A 22,431-nucleotide genomic window follows, 5' to 3' on the forward strand; every position below is an offset into this window, starting at 1 on the left:
CCAAATGAGGTGATATAAACAAGAGTGAGTATTAATAAGTAAAGCTCAAACTCCGTATTACATTTGATGATTAGAAAGAAAGAAATTAGTGGTAATATGCAAATTAACAAGTATATTAATGATTGATATAATAATATCACAAAAAAAAACAGAACTTTAAGGTGATGACATAGAGGAGTTGTAAAAAGGAAATAAAGACAAAATGGAAGATGTGTCCTCCATTAACAAGGCAAAAAGTCCCCTCAACAATTAATTTATTTAACCTATTAAAAAGTTAAAACTAATTGATTAATAGGAATAGCAAATCATCAAATAAGAGAGAAAAAGAAAGGGAAAAAATAATAAAATTCTAACCTTGATATATATAGGATGAGATAACCACTATTAATAGATCAATAGATGCTTGTTGTATAAATTGAGGAAGCCAGAGTCGGATTTAGAGTGAGAGATGATCAGGGGGTGGTACTGTTTGCAGCCACGAGAAGGGTCCGTGCTAGGTGGTCGGTGGACAATTATGCACAATTTTTTTACTCCGGATATAATATTTAGTATACGTCCGTTTTCCTGAGTGCTACCCATTTACCTTTTATAAAGTCAAAGTTTTAAAATGTCACCAACTTTTATATGTGGCCGGCCACATATGAGATTTACTCAGTGACTACTCGATTAGTTTTATAGGAGTTATTTTGTTATTTTACAAACGGGCATATGGTGTAACCAACCACATACAATATCTTATTGTGTATATATAAGAAAAAGATGATATAAGTGAGTAGCACTTAGGAGAAAGGAGAAAATAATTTTTTTTGTAATCTCTAACTATCATTTTATATACTCTCTACATAACTTTTTTTATACGTAGTAAAATCTTTATTGGAAAAAAAAAAAAACTCTTTCAAAGTTAAATTGAACCAAATATATTGAATCGTTAATGACTCGTACCCATTATCAAATTGAATTGTAAACAATTTGAACTAATCAAGTTCGAACTCGAAGTAACTCGACGACCTGCTCTTAAATTATTTAAAGCCGTTCATTGTGTTGTATTTTAAATATAAAAAATAGATAATACACATATTATAAACTTTTATTTTGTAGAACATAGATTTCAATTTTAATTGATAGAGCTCCCAATGTAACTCAATCTTGACAAAAAAGAAAAAAAAAAAAAAAAACTATGTATTAGTCCATCTTTCTCTCTCCCGACTCTGCAAAGATCTCCTCCGGCTAAGAATATCGGCAGGTAAAGCTTCTTCTTTCATGTTTCTTATATTGTGCCCTTTTTTCTTGTGAACTCCACTATTTTGCATTTTAAACTTTGGTTTATTTCTTTATAATATATTAAAATTATAGCAGCTAATGATTTTGAGTATAATATAATCCTCTTTAATACTAGTATCAATGTAAGTGAAAATAAATTTTGTGTATTAAAAATTTAATGAAGGGTCATTTTTATTTGATTGATTAATTGAATTTTGTGGGTATGAGAAAAAAAAAAAACCCATAAAATCAAGAATAGGAACAAGGGTCTTAGAAATGTGGTTGTGCATGTGAAAGATTGAGTTTTTAGAGTATGCACATCAGGTGTTTGATGAAATTCCGCTGAAAAAATTGAACTTTGATTAACAAATTTGGATTCTTGGAATATTAAATTCTGCTAAACTTAGTAATGGTTGTTGATTACTCTATCAAATTAGCAAATTTAAGGTACACAGTAGTGATTTGGAGGCTAGTTTGTTAGCAGATGATTCATTAGCAGACCCCAGGTAGTGGATAGCATTTGAGTTTTGCTTGGTAGGTAGTGATTAATTGGATGAATAATGGCATTTGATTAATTTGATTACGCGAGCTAGATTTGCGCATTTGCTGATGGGGTGTTGTGTAATGCTTGATCAGGTACCTTTGTGTCATTTGAGTAAGCTAATCCTGTAAAAAAAATACTATTCTAGTTGAAATCTGGAAAGGGAAATTTTCGACTAGAATATTTCAAGCAATTAGCTAGGTTTGAAAGAAACCATTGTTTGATGGCGTTGAGACGTGCTCTTGGGTGGTCTGATGGTGAGCTCATGCGATCAGATGCGAAGCCTTGCTCAAGATTAATGAGATAAACAGCTGGAATTTTTACAGTTGGTGGAGCATTGGGTTTTTGGGTCTTGTGTAGAATGCACTATGGTATGTGTTTTTATTTTTTTTGCTTCTATCGATCTTAATCTGCTTCATTACAAGTTTGCACTACTCTTTACTACATGGTGTATACTGATTTATACCAGCTAACACATTCGCGTCTCTGTATTTTTTTTTTGTTATTTTTCATACCATTAAAAAAGAAACTTATGAAACTGCTGTTATATAGTCTTTACTTTATGTAGTAAACAAATCTGGAGAAATTTATGGTGCCTCTGTCCTCTGAACTTTTGTTCGTGGCGATAGCTATTATACTTAAAACTATACAAGGTCCTTATAGTTTTGGCACCTATTTGTACTACAATATTCTATTTACCCTGTTTATGATATTTAATCTCAATTGATTTAACTCCTCTCCCTTCACCCACCTGGTTGGAGAACTCATTCCTTAGATAATGTTTGAAGTTTCTCTCCAAATCCTTTTGGTAGTGCTCATGGACTCTCACCCTCATTTACCCCAAACCACACCAAGAAGCCTTTTGGACAAATATGAGTGCTCTATTCCTCCTTTCTCATAAGCAAATTCAATGTTCAAGACCAGGAAGAACATCTACAGTTGGGGGAATGTTTTAACTTGCAAAAGTTATTCATTTCTTTTTAAAGTTCGAACAAGGGCATTGCATAGATGAGAATGAAATAAGAAAATCCAAAACATATGCATACCATGTAGGATTCCCCATTTCTCCCATCTTTTTTTGGATAATTACCTCTAATGGTCATTTGGTTGTAAGCAGATATACTTTGTAATCTTATTACTTAAACTTTCCGATGTGCCCTCTTGTGATTTTCACTTGGATTAGCTCCCACCTTTAAAGAATTATAGCAGCTGACATGCTAATAATATCTTCACATTATTCTAAAGTACCAATGAACATAGCAGTAAGTCATCTATATTCTAAGTGTATATCTAAAGTTTGAGCTGAGAAAGTATCTATATACAGGATTATGAATTCATTGGATGTTGAGATGATCAGATCAATTATCCTTATCGATCTTTGCTTACTGTCATTGCCTCATTTGTCATCCCCAATCTGCCCCCAGACTTCTTAATTTAGTTATTTTAATAATGGCTTTTAGCTTAATCTTTAGGAATGAATAGGATTATTGCAGTTAATGTAAAATGAATAAAACAGATGGAGCTCAAAGTTCAAGTTTTTGTCTTCCTTTTGGCAATCTAACTTCTTGCCCTATCAACTGATGAAGACTAGAAAGCGTAGCCATGCCATTACCACAGCATAATTTGCTGCTATTAATTTATAGTGTACCTAGTCAGTTTCATGTATTGTTATATGCCTTGTGTTAGAGATTCCTTCATGTATACTTGTCAGCATGAATGAAGTGATAAGTCTGATAGCAGTTGTGCAGGTGGATTAATGTCTACATCTCTTTTAATGAAAATTTGAGGTGTGGTTTTGTCAGGTCACTCCCAATATTAAATAAAAGGAATATAACACTGAGAAAATAATTATATGCCCGATCATTAAGCAGTCAGAGAGAGTAATGGAGTGAACCAGTTAGGATAATATTCAAAAGAGTGAGGTTTGAAGTATACTGCGCTGCATGAGGATGGCTCACACTGTAGACTCATGCTTTTAATGCTCCTCTATTACTCTGTCTCTTTGTTTCACATCAAGTATCCGTGCTAGATGCTCGACTCTTGAACATAGGTGTTAAGAGTATTAGACACTTCAATTTGGATCAATAGTAGCCAAAATTTCATAAATTGGCCATGTTGTGTCTGACACTTTTTACCAAGTCTAAGTAACATAGGTGCTTGTACTGAATTGCTTTGATGATAATAATATTTTATAACCTATGCCATTGTAATGATCTTTTCTGCATTAGTTCGTAGATGTAGTACTAGTACTATTTGCTCCATTTAGTTTGTCACGGAATTTTCACTGGGCAACTTTGAACTCTGGGCTGGTTGAAGATTATCCCGGTGTTAGAGTATTTCTTATGGGCGAGAAAACATTAGGCATATCAACTGCTAAATCCAAATTTCACTGGAAGGAGCCAAATAATCAGGTTGTATCTTTAGAGCTTGCAATTATGGGAATATTACTTATGCTCGTATTAGGATGGTTTATTTAAGAGCTTGCGGTTACTTTAGTCTTATGTTATTTGAGTATTCTCCTCAAGTTTTATCACCGGTGAGTTTGTCATTCACCAAGTATTAGAGATATCAACAGATGTAGCTAAATTATACCACGTGATTGACATGAATAATTCAAAGTTTCAATTGTCTAATATTCACCTGTAGATAATCTAGACAGTCACAAAGTTCTATTGAGAAGTGTTTGTAATTTCTATTATCTACTAGTACAACATACAAAATTAGACCCAACAAAAATTAGAAATATTAATTTTAGACAATTATGATGATTTCCCTTTAAAACGTGTGATTATATAGCTTATAATACAAAAGTGCAATTAAATTAAAAAGATGGGCTAAACTTGGGTTTGTTTTGTCATTTATACTAATATTCCCAAAATTTGTCACTGTTGGTTACCTCAAGGAATTGGCATATTTCATTTCTATTCTAATTCAGCACTTAATTTTGCAATCTCTAAATTTGTATGAGGCATTTTTTTTATTGATTTCATTTATTTTCATTCATTCTTGTGGTTTTCTATGTTTGGCAGGATCAAGAGTAACAATTCCCAGAAGTCTAAGATAGGCGGCTTGTGGAGCTGTTTCTGTTAGCTCAACAACGGCTCTTCTGGTCCGCCTTTTCAGTCCTGAATGCGAACCCCAGAACATAGTTTCTTATGACAATAAAAGCTGAGTTCCTTTTTAAAATCAATGTAAGATGTATGTTATCCCTTGTATGGGACAATCATGCAACAAACTTCTGATGCATAGTCACTCAATGTGAGATAGGGTTTGTTATGGTCTTTTGATTGGTTTGTTATGAGTGCCCTCTCATCCTTGGAGGCTTGGATTTGCAATAAAAAGTTTGATAGGGTTTTTTCTAAGCCAATATCCGATTCTTGTGATTCTTCTACTTCGGCGACCCATTCCACTTGTTCCATAACACGGGTTTATTAGTTCTGTAATCTATAATATTAATCCCTTGATCTGTTACAATCCAATTGCAATCTTTATAATCATAATAGTAAATAAATTGATCTTTCATAATAAAAACGTCACTTTTCAAGTAGCCATATTTTTTAGACCAAACATTGCACCAATAAAGGGTAGTATTAAAGATATTTGGTTTAAATTTCCATGAAAATGCTTGATGAACATTTAGTATGTGATAACCCAAATCGTCGTTCTTTGATTTGCAATGAATTCTGATTGGCTGATTACCAGGCAATTCATTCTTTATTGAAACGTGAATATTCGCAAATATGACTACATATTGATTTAAAATGACTACTGCAAATAGAACTATTCCCCAAGAAGATTTATACATGCTTGCCAAAATAATAATGGAATATTGCTAACTTAGATTCCTATATATTAACAAATAACTTATACTATGTATATGACACTTGTCCATGGCTAACTTAGATTCCTATATATTAACAAAAACTTAATTACATTCCTACTTATATTAGTTATATTCTACATCACAAAGTAGACATATCATTAGTCAAACAAACATAATAATTTGTGGAGTTTGGGAGCAATTAAAAATATATGAAACACATTTCTAACTCTTTTACGTACCTACCACCTCCGCATCAAATTAGTTGCACCATTATTTATTTATTAAATCAAACTAACCTTAATGTTTGCTTAAAACAAGCTTCAAATTGAAAACACAATACACACCTTTGTCAATGGCGAGATCTAATGTTCAGAAGTAAAGCAAAAGCAACATATGAATTTGTGTATGTTGAGTGGGGAGCTTGAATACTGGTTTTGTGTTTCAATTTGCTATAGCTTAGATCTTTATTCTACTTAAAGTTTTTAATCAGTTGTTGAAAAATTAAAGAAGAGGAATATATAGGTTATTGATTTTGTTGATATTCAGTCATAATATATACCAAGTATATCTTTGTTAGTAGTTGTTTGATTCCTTGGAAATATTATATTAGGTTTCATTGAATTCCATAAATAATGATCGGGTAGGCAAATTTTTTGATATTATGGTACATAATTTTTTAATCAAAACATATACGTAGTATGTTTGTTTGAGAAAAATGAATAATCAGTTGTACAAAATCGTTTTTATTATAGTTGAAAAAATGAGTAATAATCGGTTTGTACATTGTAAGGTGCACAAAGTTTTTAGTTGTAAGTCCAAAAACTCAAAGTTAATTAGTAACATGGATATTGTAAAAGTCCAGAGAGTGCGAGGTAGCTAAGGTGGTTAGAGCTTTTATCAAGTGGACATTGGTATTATTATATACGACGTACTATAGTTTTATGTGGACCATGTGGTGGGATAAGGGGTGATAAAAGTGAAAATTTTCTTTATAGCGTAAAAAGAATAAAGCAAAAGTGGGAAGATAAAAAAGCACATATCATAACAGAAAGTAGAAAGATAAAAACCATTGGAGTAAGTATGTTTTTAAAATATCAAAATTTATTATTTGTGCATTAGCAAGCAAGAAATTCCAAACATAGCGTTTATAAAAGAATGGAAGAAGTATAAATTACCAGATACAGTCAAGTTTTCTTATTTCAAGATCGTTGACCAAAAAACAACAATGTATGTAAAACAAAACTGAGCAGGTGGAATGTACTGAGTATATATGATACTTTTACAATTAGTACAATATAAAATTATCGAAGGGAAAAATAACTAAAAAAAAAAGTAGTAACGTCTTAACATAGCAGAAGTAATCTTCTTTATCACAAATTCACAACCATAGTGATGGAATGATTTGAGTTAAAAAGAAGGATAATCATCAAATAGCTTTTCTAACTACATTTGCCAAAATTGCTAATTTGCATATGTTTTGGTGCAAAATTTATTATTGCAATATGCAAATTTATTATCCTACCCAATTAATAATTGATTGTCATTTGAATCTTCTAATGAATGAAAAACCTATTGAGGCGATGGACTAGGTGATTCTTGTTGCTTCTCGTCATTCCACTTGTGCCAAAGAACGGGATTGCTAGTCTTAACATCAATAACATTAATGCCTTGATCAGTTATAGTCCAAGTGCAATCTTTAAAATTACAATAATGATAAAATTGTTCTTTCTCTGAGAAAACTTTACTAGATACATAACCGTATCTCGACCAAATATTGCACCAATATAGAGTTGATTCAAAAATATTTGGAGTGAATTTCCAAGTAAATGTTTCCTTATTTTGGAGTATGCTCTCACCTAAATCATCATCCTTGGATTTGCATTGATATCTCAAAGGGAGATTATCAGGCAGCTCATTCTTTATTGTAACATGAGTATACCAACTATCTGGCCATCCTAGGATCACTTTATATTGGTTTGAAATGACTATTGCTAACATGATCATTACCCAAGAAAATCTTTCCATTTTTCTTGTTTTGAGAATTTTGTTTAGCAAGCTCTTAATAATCTGATATAAGTAAATTAAAATGATTTGTAAGGGATATGTGTTACTTGTTCATAAATATCATTGATTAGATTTATTTTGTATGGTAAGAAATCTTGTGTAATTTCCTACTTTTCACTCTTTGATTGCCCTTGGAATTTGGAATAGTTACTGCCTTTGCCATGCATTTCTAAAAATAAAGGGTATATTTTTGTACTTTTATGAATTGAAAATAGAACACATGGATTGAGCCCATTCAGGGTTCCTAAAAAGAGATAATTTAGTTTAACACGACTTCACCACACACGCACATACACACATTTTTTTTTTTTTAAAAAAAAAAAAACAAATTTAATTGATTTCTTAAAATGTTTAAGATTAATTTTAACTTAATAAAAAGGGTTAAATTAAAGTATAAACCATGTGATATAATTAATGTTTTATACCTTCTAATGTGATAAGGATAATAAACTCAGGCCTTATTTGATTGACATGGGAATTAAATTTCCACAGGAAATTGCATTTCATGGGAAGTTATTTTCATATTGAAATTTCTAAGAATTTCCTAAATTTGTTTGGTTGGTAATGTGGAAATTTAGAAATCTCATGAATTTTGATTGACATAGGGAGGGTTAGGTAATTTACTTTACTTCCCTTGTTTTGTGAGAAGTTGAAATTCCCATGAATTTCCACTTTCCTCATTTTTGCTTTTTGTGTCAACCAAACAACTCCTCAATTTATCAAATCCCATAAATTTCCACTTCTTCCATTTTATGTTGTCAACCAAACAAGACAGTCACAAAATCAATCTCATTGGCTCATTCTAGTAGATGATACTCATTCCATCGGTTTATTTTATTTGCTCAATTGTAATTTGCAAGAATTTCGGAGAATGAAAAAGTATTGATCTGAGAAATAATGAAAGGAGTGTGGAACCCAATTTTAGTAGCTAGAGAGAATAGGTAAAAAGGACATCATAAAAATTAAAGAAAAGTAAGGCATGTTAAAAGGGACCTGTGGACTATGAAGTACGAAAATATACGTTTACCCCTTTTGTTGCCATTAATATAAGATCTTGTTAATGAACGCCTCGCTTCCGAGACGTTTGATAAGCATTTAAAATACTTCTTAAAGTGGTATCAATTTGGAAATGCATGTCAAAATCACGCGTCGATCAGTGTAATTAATGTTTATTTTAATTTAATATTTCTATTTTTAGCTATCTTATCCAACGCTCTCGAGACGTTTATTAGCTTTTACCTTAATATAAAACGAGGGTGGTATATAATTATAGGGTAATGCTATATGTAGCCCTAAGTGCTATATATATAAGCATTAAATACACTCTCGAAAATTGTATAAAATTAGGTTTTCATGACAAAAACATGCGTAAATCAGTGTAATTAGTATTTATATTATTATGATTTCCTAACTTTATACGATTTTTTAGTGTGTATTTAATGCTTATATATAGGCTTAAAGATTATGTATAGCATTTTCCAGAATTATATAACCTACGGAATACTTTCTAAACGATGATTGCCTAATTGTCTAAATGATAATTAAATATTAAAACCCAAAAATATTTAACCCTTGACAACAAAAATAAAATCCAACCGAAACCACCCAAAATAGGCGCAAAACTTAACGGAACGTTTACCCACCTTCTATAGCCGGTAGTCCATCAAACAACAACGGCTACAAAACCTGCTATAGCCAGTCACCTCAAAACATTCCACTCCAACGGTCACCTTAATATTTTTAAAAAAAACCTAATTCTTCTACACTTTTTATTCAATTCTCACTATATATAAATCTCTCTTTTTTCATCCCAACAAAAAAAACAGAGAAACCCCCAAAAAATCATTAAACCAATCTTTCCCATATATTCATACGACAAACATTCCCAATTATTACTTTTGAAAATCAGTGGAAATATCAAATATTGTTTAATTTTAATATCCCAATTTAGAAATTGAAAATGCATAGATTAATTTCAGTTTTTGTTGGGTTAATTTTATTATGTAATTTGATTACTCCATCAAATTCACAAATTTCTCCATCTTATGCTCCTTCTTCATCACCCACTTCACTCCCTAAGATTTCGAGATCGCCGGTGATTTCACCGGTGCACTCTCCTCCGGTGAAATCTCCGGTACATTCTCCGGCGAGTTCACCGTCTCGCGGTCCCGTCCCTCCAACACAGGCCCCAGTTTCTTCGCCACCCGTGTTCGCCCCTGTTCCTCCAGTGGTCGGAAGTTCACCTCCGGTGAGTTCTCCGGCGGAGGTGCCGGGGGTTTCTGAGGGACCAGTAATGGGCATTTCATCGAGTTCCGCGCCACCAGCCGAGGCGCCTTCCGGGGTTGTTCCCTCGGTGGCGAGTTCACCGGGAGTGTTATCGCCCGAGGCGGCCGAGGGACCGATGCCGATTGCTGATGACTCTGGAGCAGAGGCTAAGTTTGGGGTTGGAAGTGTTGTTTTGAGTGGAGTGGCTGTTTTGGTTGCCATAGGTGTTTAAGAGAATATTAAGATATGGTTTTAATTAAATTAGTTTTAGTTCATTTATTTATTAATTTGTTATGTATTTATTTTTGGTAGTAGTGATTTATTAGTACTATTATTATTAGTACTTCTATTATGATTAATTGATTAGTATTATGAGACATGATTATTTTGATTGAATGCATAGAGTATCATTTTATTATGATGATATTGTGTGATTAATCATTAAACTCCATATGATTGAAAACACTTATAATTTTTTTCTCTTTAAACGTTTTTTATGTCTATCTTATTGTTCTAAAATAACAGTTACTATTCCCTTAGATTTTTGGGGTAGTTGAGAAGATTTTGGAGATCAAACTGCTCCAAATTCAAAGGAAGTCCTTATATAGTCAGATCATTGATCTTCCATCATATGATTCAAAAGGATCCATAACACTCGCTCCTTCTATTTGTTTGTTTGCCTTTTGTTTTTAATTGAAGATTTTGGTTTACATCTACTAATACTATATACGAACTATATACTTTCTTTGTTCGTTCCCTTAATATTGCAACAATTATCATTTCAAGATGTGTCACAAATATTACAACAATTTTTCATTTTTATATGTTTTCCCTCTATCTCGATCCTCTCCTCATCACATGGGTTGTTTTTAGCTTTCTTATCGCCTTAAAAATCATGCCTACCTCCCTTGTTGCAAAGTTATAATATCAAGAGAATAGAGGAAGTATATAAATTGAAACAAATGCACCATGTAAAGGATGAGGTAAGGCGTTGGTGCGTGCATAATACATTTCAACATGTGTATTAACAAAGTCTCGTATACTTGTGAAAGTGTATGAGGCAAGCATCATAGAGATAAAAAAATTTGGAATTTCATTGTAATGGAACAATACTTGGTATATGTGTTTTCTAGTCATTAACAACTTCAAAGTAGCATGTGGTATGGTGATAAGAGAACATGATTATTATGATTAGAGGTAAGAGGTCACAAGATTACATACTTGTATTTATATTTTACTTTTGAGATACGGAGTATTAATTTGCTTTGTTAAGCGAGTTTGTCGATGACTTTTGTGATAGAGCTTGAATGTTACTGACACTCCAATATATAATGATTGAATTAGAATTGATGAAGCCTTCTAAAGTTGCATATATAAACGCCTATTAGCCTATTACTTTGTTTTCTCTAAATTTGGACCAATGCATCCATATGCTAGCATGTTACCCATGTAATGTGAATCCAAATTCTTTATCTTGCAGATTGTGTATCACATTGTATTATTTTCTCCAATTAGTTGATATTGACGTAAACTTAATTTTGAAAATAAAAAGTGATGGATAAAGTAAAATTTTACATGTACTATACACGAATGGACGAATCTAAAATCATATAAGGCCATAAGGTCTTCCAAAAGACGAATGTTTTATTTGTCCCGTGTTGTAACATCATCCATGCATAATCCTACACAAAAGTATACTAGGAATTTTCTAGATTTTATACATATTAATAATTAACAAGCTAATCATCTAATTAATGCAATCATATAGTGTATCATGGAGCATCATCGGAAGCTTCAAGGTAGGACCCAATGAATACTAATTGGAAAAAAAAATTGAATGATTTAGCAATGCCCATACTTTGACTGCTTGATGCTCTGCCAAACAAATCTAATGAATTAGGGTTAGATATTTTTTATACGAGTATTTTGTTGCATTGCACTCTTATCCTTTGTGGATGACTACATCCACATTGGATTTTCGGTATCAAATTTAAGACTTATTTCTGCATCCGAAATAAAGTTATTCAGCTTGATTTTAATAAGATATGGGTTGGTTTGATCTGATTTTTTTTATTTGATTGATATATTGATTTGACTAAGCTTTGCCCGTATTTTTATATAAGAAAAAAAATCTTTATCAAATTGGATCTTGTTAAGTTCCTCTCATCGTGTACTTTTCAAATATGCTACGGTGTATTTTGCATAAAGTTTTAGTAGCACGCAATTAAAAGTATTAAGCAATTAGTAAATTAGGGTTGTTAAAAGATCTGACTTGGTATGATCTAAATATTTCTGGTCTGGTTTGATCCGATTTTGACTAGAATAAGTAACAAGTAACAGGAATTTTGATACGACTTGAATTTAAGGCAGCCCACCCAGACATCCCAACCCCCTTGCCCCCCGATGCTGGATACCCCAAACCCTCATCGCCGGCTGCCACCCCCTTCCCCAACAATTCGCCACCAACCATCACCGTTCAATCCACACTTCGCGCCGGATTTGGTTACTTGTAGCATGAATTTATGGTGGTGGAAGGGCTATCGGAAAGAGAAAGGAAGGAGGAAAGAGAAGGGAAGGGTGGTCAGAGGGGGGTGGGATGTCTGGGTGGGTTGCCGAAAGTTATGTAGGAGGAGGAAGGATGGAGGAAAGAGAAAGGAAGGAGGTAGAAAAAAAAAGTTTTTTAAAAAATATATGTTGTTTAAAAAAAATTATCAAAATTTAAAAATTAAAAAAAATTATCTTATTTTAATTTATTTTATTATTATTTTTTGGACCAATCACAGGCCGCCACGTGTTAGTTTTAAGTTAAAAAAGCGAAAAAAACCAAAACTAACGTTTTTTTAACAAAAAGGGTACGGTAGGTGTACCACTGATAAAGAATAATTGAGTAGGTGTACCATTGATAAAGGCTCGAACCTTGGGTGTACCATTGATAATTTCCCTAAAATTTTCTAAAATATTCTTTGTTTTCTATATTATTTTGTTTTAGCTCTTATTTTCGTTGATTTATTCATGTACTTTTAATTTATCCTTATGTTCTTTGAGTGCACGATGAATATTGTGTACCTGCCTGATGCACAAATTAATAATTTAAAAAGTATAGTAGTTACTCTTATTATTTTTTAATTGAGGATTAAGGAGTGGAGGGACGGTTTGTCCCTCTATCTACCCCCCATCGAAGTGACCTGGGTTCGATTCTCACCCCCCTCCCTCCTGTGATAAGAGGGGCAACCCCCATATCTTACCGTGTAAAAAAAATATTATTTTTTTACATTTCCATAAATTATTTATTCTCTATTCTTTATTCAAGACCCCTGCAATTTAAGGATTTAAATATTTATTAAAATAGGAATATAAACAAAATAAGAAGTTAGGACAAAAAATGTGCTAAGTAGTTACTCCTTACTTAGTTACTTGACCTATTATTAAGGTATGTCTCTCACAATCTCATTAGTAAATACTTAGTTACTTGACCTATTATTAAGGTATGTCTCTCACAATCTCATTAGTAAATACTAGGAGAGTAAGAATTCCATTTTTTAAGGGTGAGAATTATCTTATAATTTTACCCTATAGATATGATATATCTAACCTGATAAGTCGGACTTTATTTACGAGTTATCTATTAGTCATACGTACTCTTTAATGAAAATAAGAGTATTCCTGGTACATTTTTACTTGCTGCTTAATATGATGTAGATAAGAGAGTATTCGTGATACAACTAAAAATGACTAACTATACAATGTACTCCGTATACTACAAACATTTATACAATAAGAAATACCCCCTCTACCCATTACACCCTCCTTATGAGGTCGAGATAGTGGAGTAATGATATCATGCCCCACTTCATATCTCTTTGATTAAAGTAGTACGACTAAATCAAGATAAGTAGGCTATACATTAAAATATTACTCCCTTCGTTTTAAAATAAATTCTCCATTTTAACTTTTACACTATTTACGTTAAATTATCTCCGTGCTTTACACATTAGATTAAATATAGTTAATTATTTCTTGTTAGTTACGTCTCAATATTAATGTATAATTTTTCGAATTTTTTTTATAATTTATATTTAGAATTCTATAATTAGAGACATTTTGGTCGAAGTTTCGTGTAGGCAAATGTATCGGTCAAGCTGGGCCTTTCTCTTGGAATGAAGGGTGTATATACATCGTATATACCTGTAGATATACAGATACATATAAAAAATACGAAGTAGATTCCTACAATAAAATAATAAAATAAAAGATCCAGTGATCCACAAATTACCTGTAAATAAAAAAAATAATAAAAAAGTTTAGTTTAAGAAAGAGAAAGAGAGGCTTTGCTTTGAGAAGTTGCCCATGTAATCTTGGAAAGCAAAATCTTTCTTCCACACTCTCTCTCTCTAAAAAAATTGTCCACTTTTCTCTCTCTAAAAAAATTGCCCACTTTCTCTCTCTAAAATCCTTCGAACCCTCTTCAATGGCGGGCGTGCTTTGTAAATGCACCCCAAAGCGAAACTCCAACGGCTTCAATGAATTGCTCTTTGGTATTCGAAAGGGTCGAAACGGTTTCCGTACTCAACGAAACGTTTCTACCATTGTTCTTCCCCCTCTTTTAAAGAAGAAGTTCTTCAAATGGAAATCTGTAATGGGCAAGAATTCTCCCGTTTTCAGGTCTATTTGATTTTCAGCTCATTTTTTTTTTTCAATTTTGATTTTACTACTGTTTTAGTTTGATGGGTATAATTTGTTGATGATTATTTAGTGTTAATTTTGGATTATTGTTGAAATTATTGGGTTTCTTGAATTTTTGCATGTTTTCTTGATCATTAAGTTGAATTATTTGATAGGGTGATTTTTGGGTTTTTTTTTTGAAGTCATTGATTTGATGTGGGTTTTTTTGCATTTATGGGGTGCCTTGATAATGTATAATATGAGTTTGTTACGAAATATTTATCGGGTTGTTAAGGGCTAACTACAATCATTAATCGTGTTTCCTAAAATGGTATTTGTTTCGGGTTTTATGACAAAAATCACGCGTTGATCCGTCATTTAATATGAGCTGAACCTTGGAATCATCTGTATTGATGTTGCCTTGATGTAAAATTGTGAAATGTAGTCATTAATACTAAACTAAAATGGGGATTTTTGGTTTTCTTGAAATGATCATTAATTCTTGGCTAAATATCCAAGATTAATAAATGAGAGTTATGAGTTTAAATCTGGTGCTGGAGGGTGTTATACATGGTCTTTTTGGATAACTGAAGCTTCTAGCTGAATGTTAAGTAACTCGGTTTTTGGATAGGGATTAGATACATACTGTTAGGTTAATCTGAGACTGTAAAGATTAATATGGTCAGAGGGCTCTATTCTGAGAATATGAAGTGTATACTTCAATTTTGTATCTGGATTTTTTAGGGTTCTATCTTCGGCATAGTAGTGTGAAATGATCGATCGAAGTGAAGTTACATAGATGACAGAATGATCTTGTGCTTACTGTCTTTGTGGGGCTGTGGCTATAGGCTAGTTTGGCAACTAATCCCACAATAAGTGTCTCTTGTGGCTGGTTTTGTCACGTTAAGGAGTTAGGGTGTGTTCTCCTCATCGTACCTGGGTTTTTGAGGGTTCTATTTTTGGCATAGTGGTGTGAAGTGATCAATCAAAGTGAAGTTGATCTTGTGCATACTCTGTCTTTGTGGGCGTGTGGCTATAGGCTAGTTTGGCAACTACTCCACTCCAAAATAAGTGTCTCTTACTCCAAAATAAGTGTCTCTTGTGTGTTCTCTTCACCTAAAATTCACTTACATATGCGTATTAATATTGAACTTAATTCATTTGAACTTGTTGGCCCAAAACTTAACTCATATGAATTACTGTAATTGTGAAGCAAGCTTTGGTAGCCCTTATCGTCACTGAACTTATGTATTGGACTTATTAGCCCTGAATTTAGCTTGGCAGAACAAAATAAAACTTACATACAGTAGTTTTTTTTCCTTAATTAAGTGGAAACGAGATGAGGAAATAGAGCTTTTATCTTTTTTGTATTGTACTTTAAATTTGATTCTTGCATTGGTATTTTAAATGACAACTAATAATGGTTCAATATATTAATTTGCTAATGATATGAAATAAACTTAATTAAATTGACTAATAATGTTGATGTAACCATGGAGAAAGTACTGTATTTTGGATTGCATAACTAAGAAAAAGAGCTCACTAGTACAGCAGTTAACAATCTTTCAACTGACCCATTTTTGAAATATTAGCTGCTATTTAACATTAATACAGGGGATCTAAATGACTTGAATAGAGTTTTTTTCATGAGGCCTATATCCTCTTTCCAAGATCTAAATGACTTGAATAGAGTTTTTTTCATGAGGCCTATATCCTCTTTCCAAGAAAGTGTTTAATTTAATAATCAACATCCTCTGCATGAAGTTATTTCATATATTTACAGCAATGTGCAAGTGTTGGTGTAGTACATGTCAACACTTTGGACAATTTAGTTCTAAGTTTTACGCAGTTACAAGAATGTGCTTGTATGTAATGCAACTATATTTTACAAGATATTTACATTTTAGCAATTATACTTGCACATGTTTTAAGCTGACTTTGTTTTCCCTAATGTGCATTAAAATTTCTCAATCTAAGCTGTGAGCATATCTCACTTAACTTTCAGTCCTTCCTCCTTCCCTCTTATTTAAATTTTTTGTTCCCATGTAGCCTTGAATGTCAGGCGTCTTTACTACAGGATTGAGCAGTCATGTAAAAGAAATATGTTTGCCCTTCCTCATTTCTGGTTTAGATATTATAAATACATGTGTTTTAATGGTTGCAAATTGAAATAAAGTGGATATAAATAGTACGTGCCTGGTACTTTTAAAGCTAGTTTGGTCACTTGTGATGAAAACTAATTTTTTCCAGTGATCTACATGTTAACATGTTACAGTATGGATGCCCGAGAGAGGTCAAAATCCTTGATTTTAAAGTCATCAAAACAGAAGAGAGTGCCTGTTTTTGTGATGATGCCCGCTGATTCCTTTAGCATTGATACTCTTGGGGCTATAAGGATTAAAAGGTAAGGTCCCCTGCCCTAGTATAAGATTTTATTTTATACACATTCTTAACAAGTTTATCAGTGCTCCTTATCATCGCCTTTTACAGACTCAAGGCCTTGACCGCTTCTCTAAAAGCACTCAAGGTGGCAGGTGTCCATGGAATTGCAGTTGAGGTTTGGTGGGGAGTTGTGGAACACACTTCTCCTTATTCTTATGATTGGTCTCTTTATGAAGAGCTTTTCAAACTGGTATCTGAAGCTGGTCTGAAGTTGCACATTGCGTTGTGTTTCCATTCAAATGCTCACTTATCATCTCGACAAATAGGTTCTGTGAGCCTCCCACTTTGGATTCAAAAGGTTGCTTCACTTCCCCATAAAATGTTGCTTGACTGAAACTTTGTTTGATTTTAGCTGTTTTGAAGAAATCTTTTATGTCATCTAGTTTGTGGGAGATCCTCTTTTATATCATCAAAGTTCTCATGTCATTGGTATCCATTAGTGGATATTTATAACATCCTCTACTTGTTCCTTTATGTGTTGGATTTGTCTAGTTATGTTTTCGTAATGTCAAAGATCATGCACAATTGTAAATATATAAACCTCATTTCTTTGTCTTTCCCCCAGATTGGAGCTATCGACAGGGACATATTTTACCGAGATCGGAATGGGAATTTCTGTGACGATTATCTTACACTTGGAGTGGATGAACTTCCTTTATTTTGTGGCCGTACTGCTCTCCAATGTTATGAAGACTTCATTTTCAGTTTCCTTGACAAATTTGACTTGTTAATTGGTCATGTAATTGAAGAAATAAGTGTTGGTCTTGGTCCTGCTGGTGAACTGAGGTGATATTTTTGGCTCCTTGCCCATGAGCATCAGCCTTTTGATTCCTGTAGCTTACACGAGACTACTTGCAGGTATCCTGCTCATCCATCTGCTGATGGTCGGTGGAGATTTCCCGGAATCGGTGAATTTCAATGCTATGATAAGTACATGTAGGCCAATCTTTCAGCTTCCAAAACTTGCTATAAGCACTTTTGAATTATGTCTTTTTTTTTTTTTTTTTCGGGTAAGGTAGAATGTTCACCTATGCAATGTTATTGCAGGATGGAGGATCTCAAGATAGCTGCTAGCCAAGAAGGAAAACCTCAGTGGGGAGAAAATGGCCCACAAGATGTTGGAAGTTATAATAGCTCTCCATCTGGAGTACCTTTCTTTGAAGCTGGTCATAAAAGTTTTCTTTCTGACTACGGGCATTTCTTCCTTGTATGTACTTTTCCTGAAAGGTCATCTCCCTTATTTATATGTGTCAATATCTTCGAAAGAAATTCTTTATGCACTCTACACATGTCGTCTTGTGCTACATCACGTGAGAGCATAGTGTTTGAGTGTTTGCTCTAACAACAAGAATGAAAGATATTTTCTGGGAGTACAAGTAAATTTCCTTTCTTCAATCCTAGGCTTTGTTAGCATCACCAAAGTTGACATGGTCGGAGTTCAAAACTAAAGACTAGAGGAGTTATTTCTCTTATTCAATTATATAATGAGACATTCTTCCAGGAAAATTATTTAGTTGCCTATCTCTTTTTGCTACTAATAGTTTGTCATTACTTGGAGTCTAGTATTACTAGAAAATCGAAATGGTGTTTTAAGCACTGCCACAGCTGGAATTGAGTCACACTAATAAGCTTAAAGAATAGCTGGAAATACCATCAAATGCTTTGGTTATTGATGAAAAACTGAAGTATCCACATGTTTACGTCAATTGTCAAGAAAATAATGTAATTTTTATTTTATTTTTTATTTTTTTCTGTAGGAATGGTACAGTGGCAAACTGATTCATCACGCAGATGCAATTCTTGGAAAAGTAGCAGATATGTTGAAGAAATATCAACAAGATGATAAAACATCTGTGCTACTAGTGGCAAAGATTGGTGCAATATATTGGTGGTACCACACATTGGCACATGCTGCTGAACTTACAGCTGGTTATTACAACACCGCTCAGAGAGATGGCTATGATCCCTTAGCTTTAGTGCTGTTTCGTCATGGTGCAGCTCTACACTTATCGTAAGAGTTCTCCTGTATATACCTTTGATCTTTTACTTAGAATTTACCCCTATCCCGAGGAAATTACGCAAGTCTATCTGCGTAATTAATTGATAGCTATGTTCTTAACATCTAATACTTCTCCCTTAGTTGTCTGTGAAGTTTCTAGAGGAATTGCTTGAAAATATTTAGTTTTCTGAATCAGTAATAATGCCACTAATCTATCATCAATCCATTTTTGGTTAAGCTTTACTTTATAATCTATGTGCTTACCCTTGAAAGATTCTTTTTAGGTGCCTTGAAATGACGGACCGTGATACACCACCAGGTTATTTTTGCAGTCCAGAAGGATTACTACAGCAGGTAAACATTTTTTTCTTTCATTTCTCTTCAAGTTATTTTGTCCGAGTGCATCTCCATGTTTCTCATAATCTGCTTCCTGCCTTCCTTTCTATATTGTTCTTTTCCTCTTCCTTTCTCTCTGATCTCTATGTTAGGAGTATGGTGGAGATTTGTGAGATAGTTGCAGCTGTTGTGAAAAGTTAAACAAAATGTCGCTTACCCCCCCCCCCCCCCCCACACACACACACACAAAAAAAAAAAAGTAGAAAACCCCTTTCTTCTCAAGTATGGAGTAGGTCATAGCTTGATTGCGTTGGTAAGCCAGACCAATCTCAAGATCTTCACTAATTACTGAAAGGCAGTGTGGATAGCTTAAAATGAACTATAACACATTTTTTTTTTCCAGAACCAATGACATCTTTACATACTCCAGTTCTTTCGTTCACGAGATCTCGTAGTCCACTGACTTATCTTTTTGAGCTTATTGGCAATGTTCTCTTTGACTTAGGATTGTTCTTCAATTTGACCATCTTAGCTTCTCACTGCTATCACTTTAGTTTCACTTTGATGAATAATTATGTTTAAGGAATGAAATAAGAGAGAGAATAGCAGCACTAGCATATATTTCGTGAATAAAAACTAGTAAGATTTTGCTCATTAAACAAATTAATTACCCCCAATTTTAGCATCGCACTTGCCTTAGGATGGAATCTTGATCTATAAGTCATCCTAGATAGGTGTTAAAATGTACTACTCATCAAGAAGGCTTATTGAGTATAGACATCTTGTTCTGTAAATCAGAGGGCCTTGCGATATCTTGGTGTGGGAATAGATCAGATGCTTTTGAGTCATTGCATGGCTTTGAATGTATTAATAGTGAAGGCCTAACAATATACCAATTTGAATGCAGCTTCAAGCTGTCTCGAAGAGAAGGACTATAAGTTTGACAGGAAGGAACTGTAGTGATCGCTGTGACAAGGTAAACCATCTTGCTTCAAATCAATGCTTGATTTATTGTGCATGTGTGTGCAACTGCACCCAGTGTGATTGGGGGGAGAGGAGGGGGGGGGGGGGGAGTCTTTGGTTCTATGACAAACTAACAGGGTGTTGCTGCAAAGTAATGTCTTTAGTCGTTCTAGAGTCCTAGGTCTTAGGTCCTTTAAAGGGGAAAGGAAATTTGAATGTTGCCTCTCATTTTTATGATTTGAATAAATAGCAAGCTACATGATGTTTGTAGTTGTCTAAAATGCTCTCTTCTTTTACTTCAGGAGTTATTTTGCATTAGTACTTGTTGATATGACAGTTTGGATCAGACCTTGGGGTAGGTAGGAATTGTGGGCTTATTAACCTATAGTTCACATGCTGTTTATCCCGTTTGGTCCCAGCTCGGCTGTACTTTTACCAAAATTTAGTCTTTTAGTACACTAGCTGAGCTGCCTGGATAAAAAATTAGGCATGATTTTACGAGTGTATTTATTCCCTTCTAGTGTACTCGTGATACAATGTTAGAGATCTTAAACCACTAGGCTGGAAATTGTTTATATTCAAGAGTCGAGACTCAAATTTCTGCCTCCTGACTTGTTTTCCCTGCTCTCTCTCTCTCTCTCTCTCTCTCTCTCTCTCTCTAGCTTTTTCTTTATCTCCAACTTATATTCAAATCTATTGCTTTATATTTAAATAGATGAAACCTCATTTTGCAGGCTGGGCTGGAGCAAATACAAACTAATTGCACAGAGGCAGAGATTTTAAGATCGTTCACTTATTTCAGATTGAGCAGCAACTTTTTTAATCCCGAAAATTGGTACAACTTTGTTCCCTTTGTGAGAAAAATGAATGCTGAACTGTGACACACCATTCAACCATTCAATCTTTTGTTGTTAAGGAATCAAATAGATCATAGAATAGCTTTCACTGCCCTGGAGTTTTTGTCAGGCGGGGTAATTTGATGGTTGTTCATCATACTGACTTCATCAACTTGTATTCTTCATTCTTTACAGATGTAAATACTAAATAGCACTCCAATGTGATAGTAGTTACAGCTCTAATTGTTCTATAGGAAACTATCAGCTGTTCTAGGGTACTTAATATACTCTCTTATAGATGTACGGAGTATAATCTCCTTATGTAATGAAGCTGACTATTGCGTTACACTTAGCCTTATATACAGCCTTACGGGAAAAGGGTTTATTTTTGTCTGTCATATCAGCTGGTGCAATAATCTTTACTCCATATTTGCTATCGATACAATTGATCTCGTGTTTCCGATTTGTATGTGGAATATGGTTTCAATCACTTCCACATGAAACTTACAGATGAATTTCTTTTGACCTTGGTGGATGAAGCATCCATTAACTTGATCTGCATGCAGTTTTGGGTTCATTAAACAATTTATTGTCATTTGTTTTGATCTTGGTATGTGTATATGAAAATCAATCTTGCCTTTTCATTGTTCCCAAATAATTGTTTTATTTTTACTCCGTATTATCTTTCTAAATAACAGTTTCCAAAAAAATTAGATAGATTGTGTTCATTGCAGTATTGAAGCTTAATTTTTTTTTTTGGCAAGTCATAAGATTTTACAGTGGCATGAGTTTCTTAAAAGGGGGCTGTTTTTGAGGACTTATCCAATATTTGTGGCTGTTTCTAACAACAATAGAATGTGGATATTGTCAGCTAATGTGTTTGTAACAATTAAATTTTGGATCTGAATTCTGAATTCGTCAATGGCTGTGATACTTACTGGATGAACTTAGGGCTTTTCCTGAATTTTTGTTGAGGTTTTTCTATGTAGGCACGTTTTATGGAATTATGGAGCCTAAACGACACAACTTAATATTTTGACATCATCATTGTCCAAATATTAAAATGGCTCTTGGATAACCCAAAGAAACTAGTTGAAAGGATTAATTCATTTTCTTATTAGACCGTTATCAATCTTAGACTAAATCTCATATACTTCATATATAATTGAATAATTGATATGTCGTTTGAGAATCTAGTGTGAACTTTTAAAAGGTTACACAACATCAAACTTGCATATGT

The 22,431-nt window shown here is 33.4% G+C and overlaps 3 protein-coding genes and 1 long non-coding RNA gene across 4 annotated transcripts; 2 read left to right on the plus strand and 2 right to left on the minus strand.

Moving 5' to 3' along the window:
* Positions 1–967: 967 nt before the first annotated feature.
* LOC110735504 lies at positions 968–5,063 on the plus strand. The gene is made up of 3 exons (XR_002514122.1): positions 968–1,243; positions 1,897–2,172; positions 4,831–5,063. It is a non-coding gene; the product is annotated as an uncharacterized LOC110735504 (long non-coding RNA).
* Positions 5,064–7,193: 2,130 nt separating this feature from the next.
* Positions 7,194–7,649, minus strand: LOC110735545 (S-protein homolog 74-like). The gene has a single exon (XM_021915736.1). It carries the CDS (start codon positions 7,647–7,649, stop codon positions 7,194–7,196), a length of 456 nt encoding a protein of 151 aa, XP_021771428.1.
* Positions 7,650–9,731: 2,082 nt separating this feature from the next.
* On the minus strand, positions 9,732–10,175 carry LOC110735546. The gene has a single exon (XM_021915738.1). It carries the CDS (start codon positions 10,173–10,175, stop codon positions 9,732–9,734), a length of 444 nt encoding a protein of 147 aa, XP_021771430.1.
* Positions 10,176–14,066: 3,891 nt separating this feature from the next.
* On the plus strand, positions 14,067–21,580 carry LOC110735505 (inactive beta-amylase 4, chloroplastic). The gene is made up of 10 exons (XM_021915695.1): positions 14,067–14,615; positions 16,891–17,019; positions 17,106–17,355; positions 17,623–17,843; positions 17,916–17,993; positions 18,105–18,264; positions 18,815–19,068; positions 19,341–19,410; positions 20,300–20,368; positions 21,090–21,580. Exons 1-10 carry the CDS (start codon positions 14,422–14,424, stop codon positions 21,234–21,236), a joined length of 1,572 nt encoding a protein of 523 aa, XP_021771387.1. The 5' UTR covers positions 14,067–14,421; the 3' UTR covers positions 21,237–21,580.
* The last annotated feature ends 851 nt before the right edge of the window (positions 21,581–22,431 follow it).

This window comes from Chenopodium quinoa, unplaced genomic scaffold, assembly GCF_001683475.1.
Source record: "Chenopodium quinoa cultivar QQ74 unplaced genomic scaffold, ASM168347v1, whole genome shotgun sequence".
Lineage (NCBI taxonomy): Eukaryota > Viridiplantae > Streptophyta > Magnoliopsida > Caryophyllales > Amaranthaceae > Chenopodium > Chenopodium quinoa.

What these genes read in the sequence shown, in the direction of transcription:
- LOC110735545 (XM_021915736.1), bottom strand. Translation starts at nt 7,649, where the DNA reads ATGGAAAGATTTTCTTGGGTAATGATCATGTTAGCAATAGTCATTTCA.
- LOC110735546 (XM_021915738.1), bottom strand. Translation starts at nt 10,175, where the DNA reads ATGGCAACCAAAACAGCCACTCCACTCAAAACAACACTTCCAACCCCA.
- LOC110735505 (XM_021915695.1), top strand. Translation starts at nt 14,422, where the DNA reads ATGGCGGGCGTGCTTTGTAAATGCACCCCAAAGCGAAACTCCAACGGC. An exon ending in GGGGCTATAAGGATTAAAAG is followed by an intron (nt 17,020 to 17,105) that starts GTAAGGTCCCCT and finishes CGCCTTTTACAG; the next exon opens with ACTCAAGGCCTTGACCGCTT. An exon ending in TCCCACTTTGGATTCAAAAG is followed by an intron (nt 17,356 to 17,622) that starts GTTGCTTCACTT and finishes TCTTTCCCCCAG; the next exon opens with ATTGGAGCTATCGACAGGGA.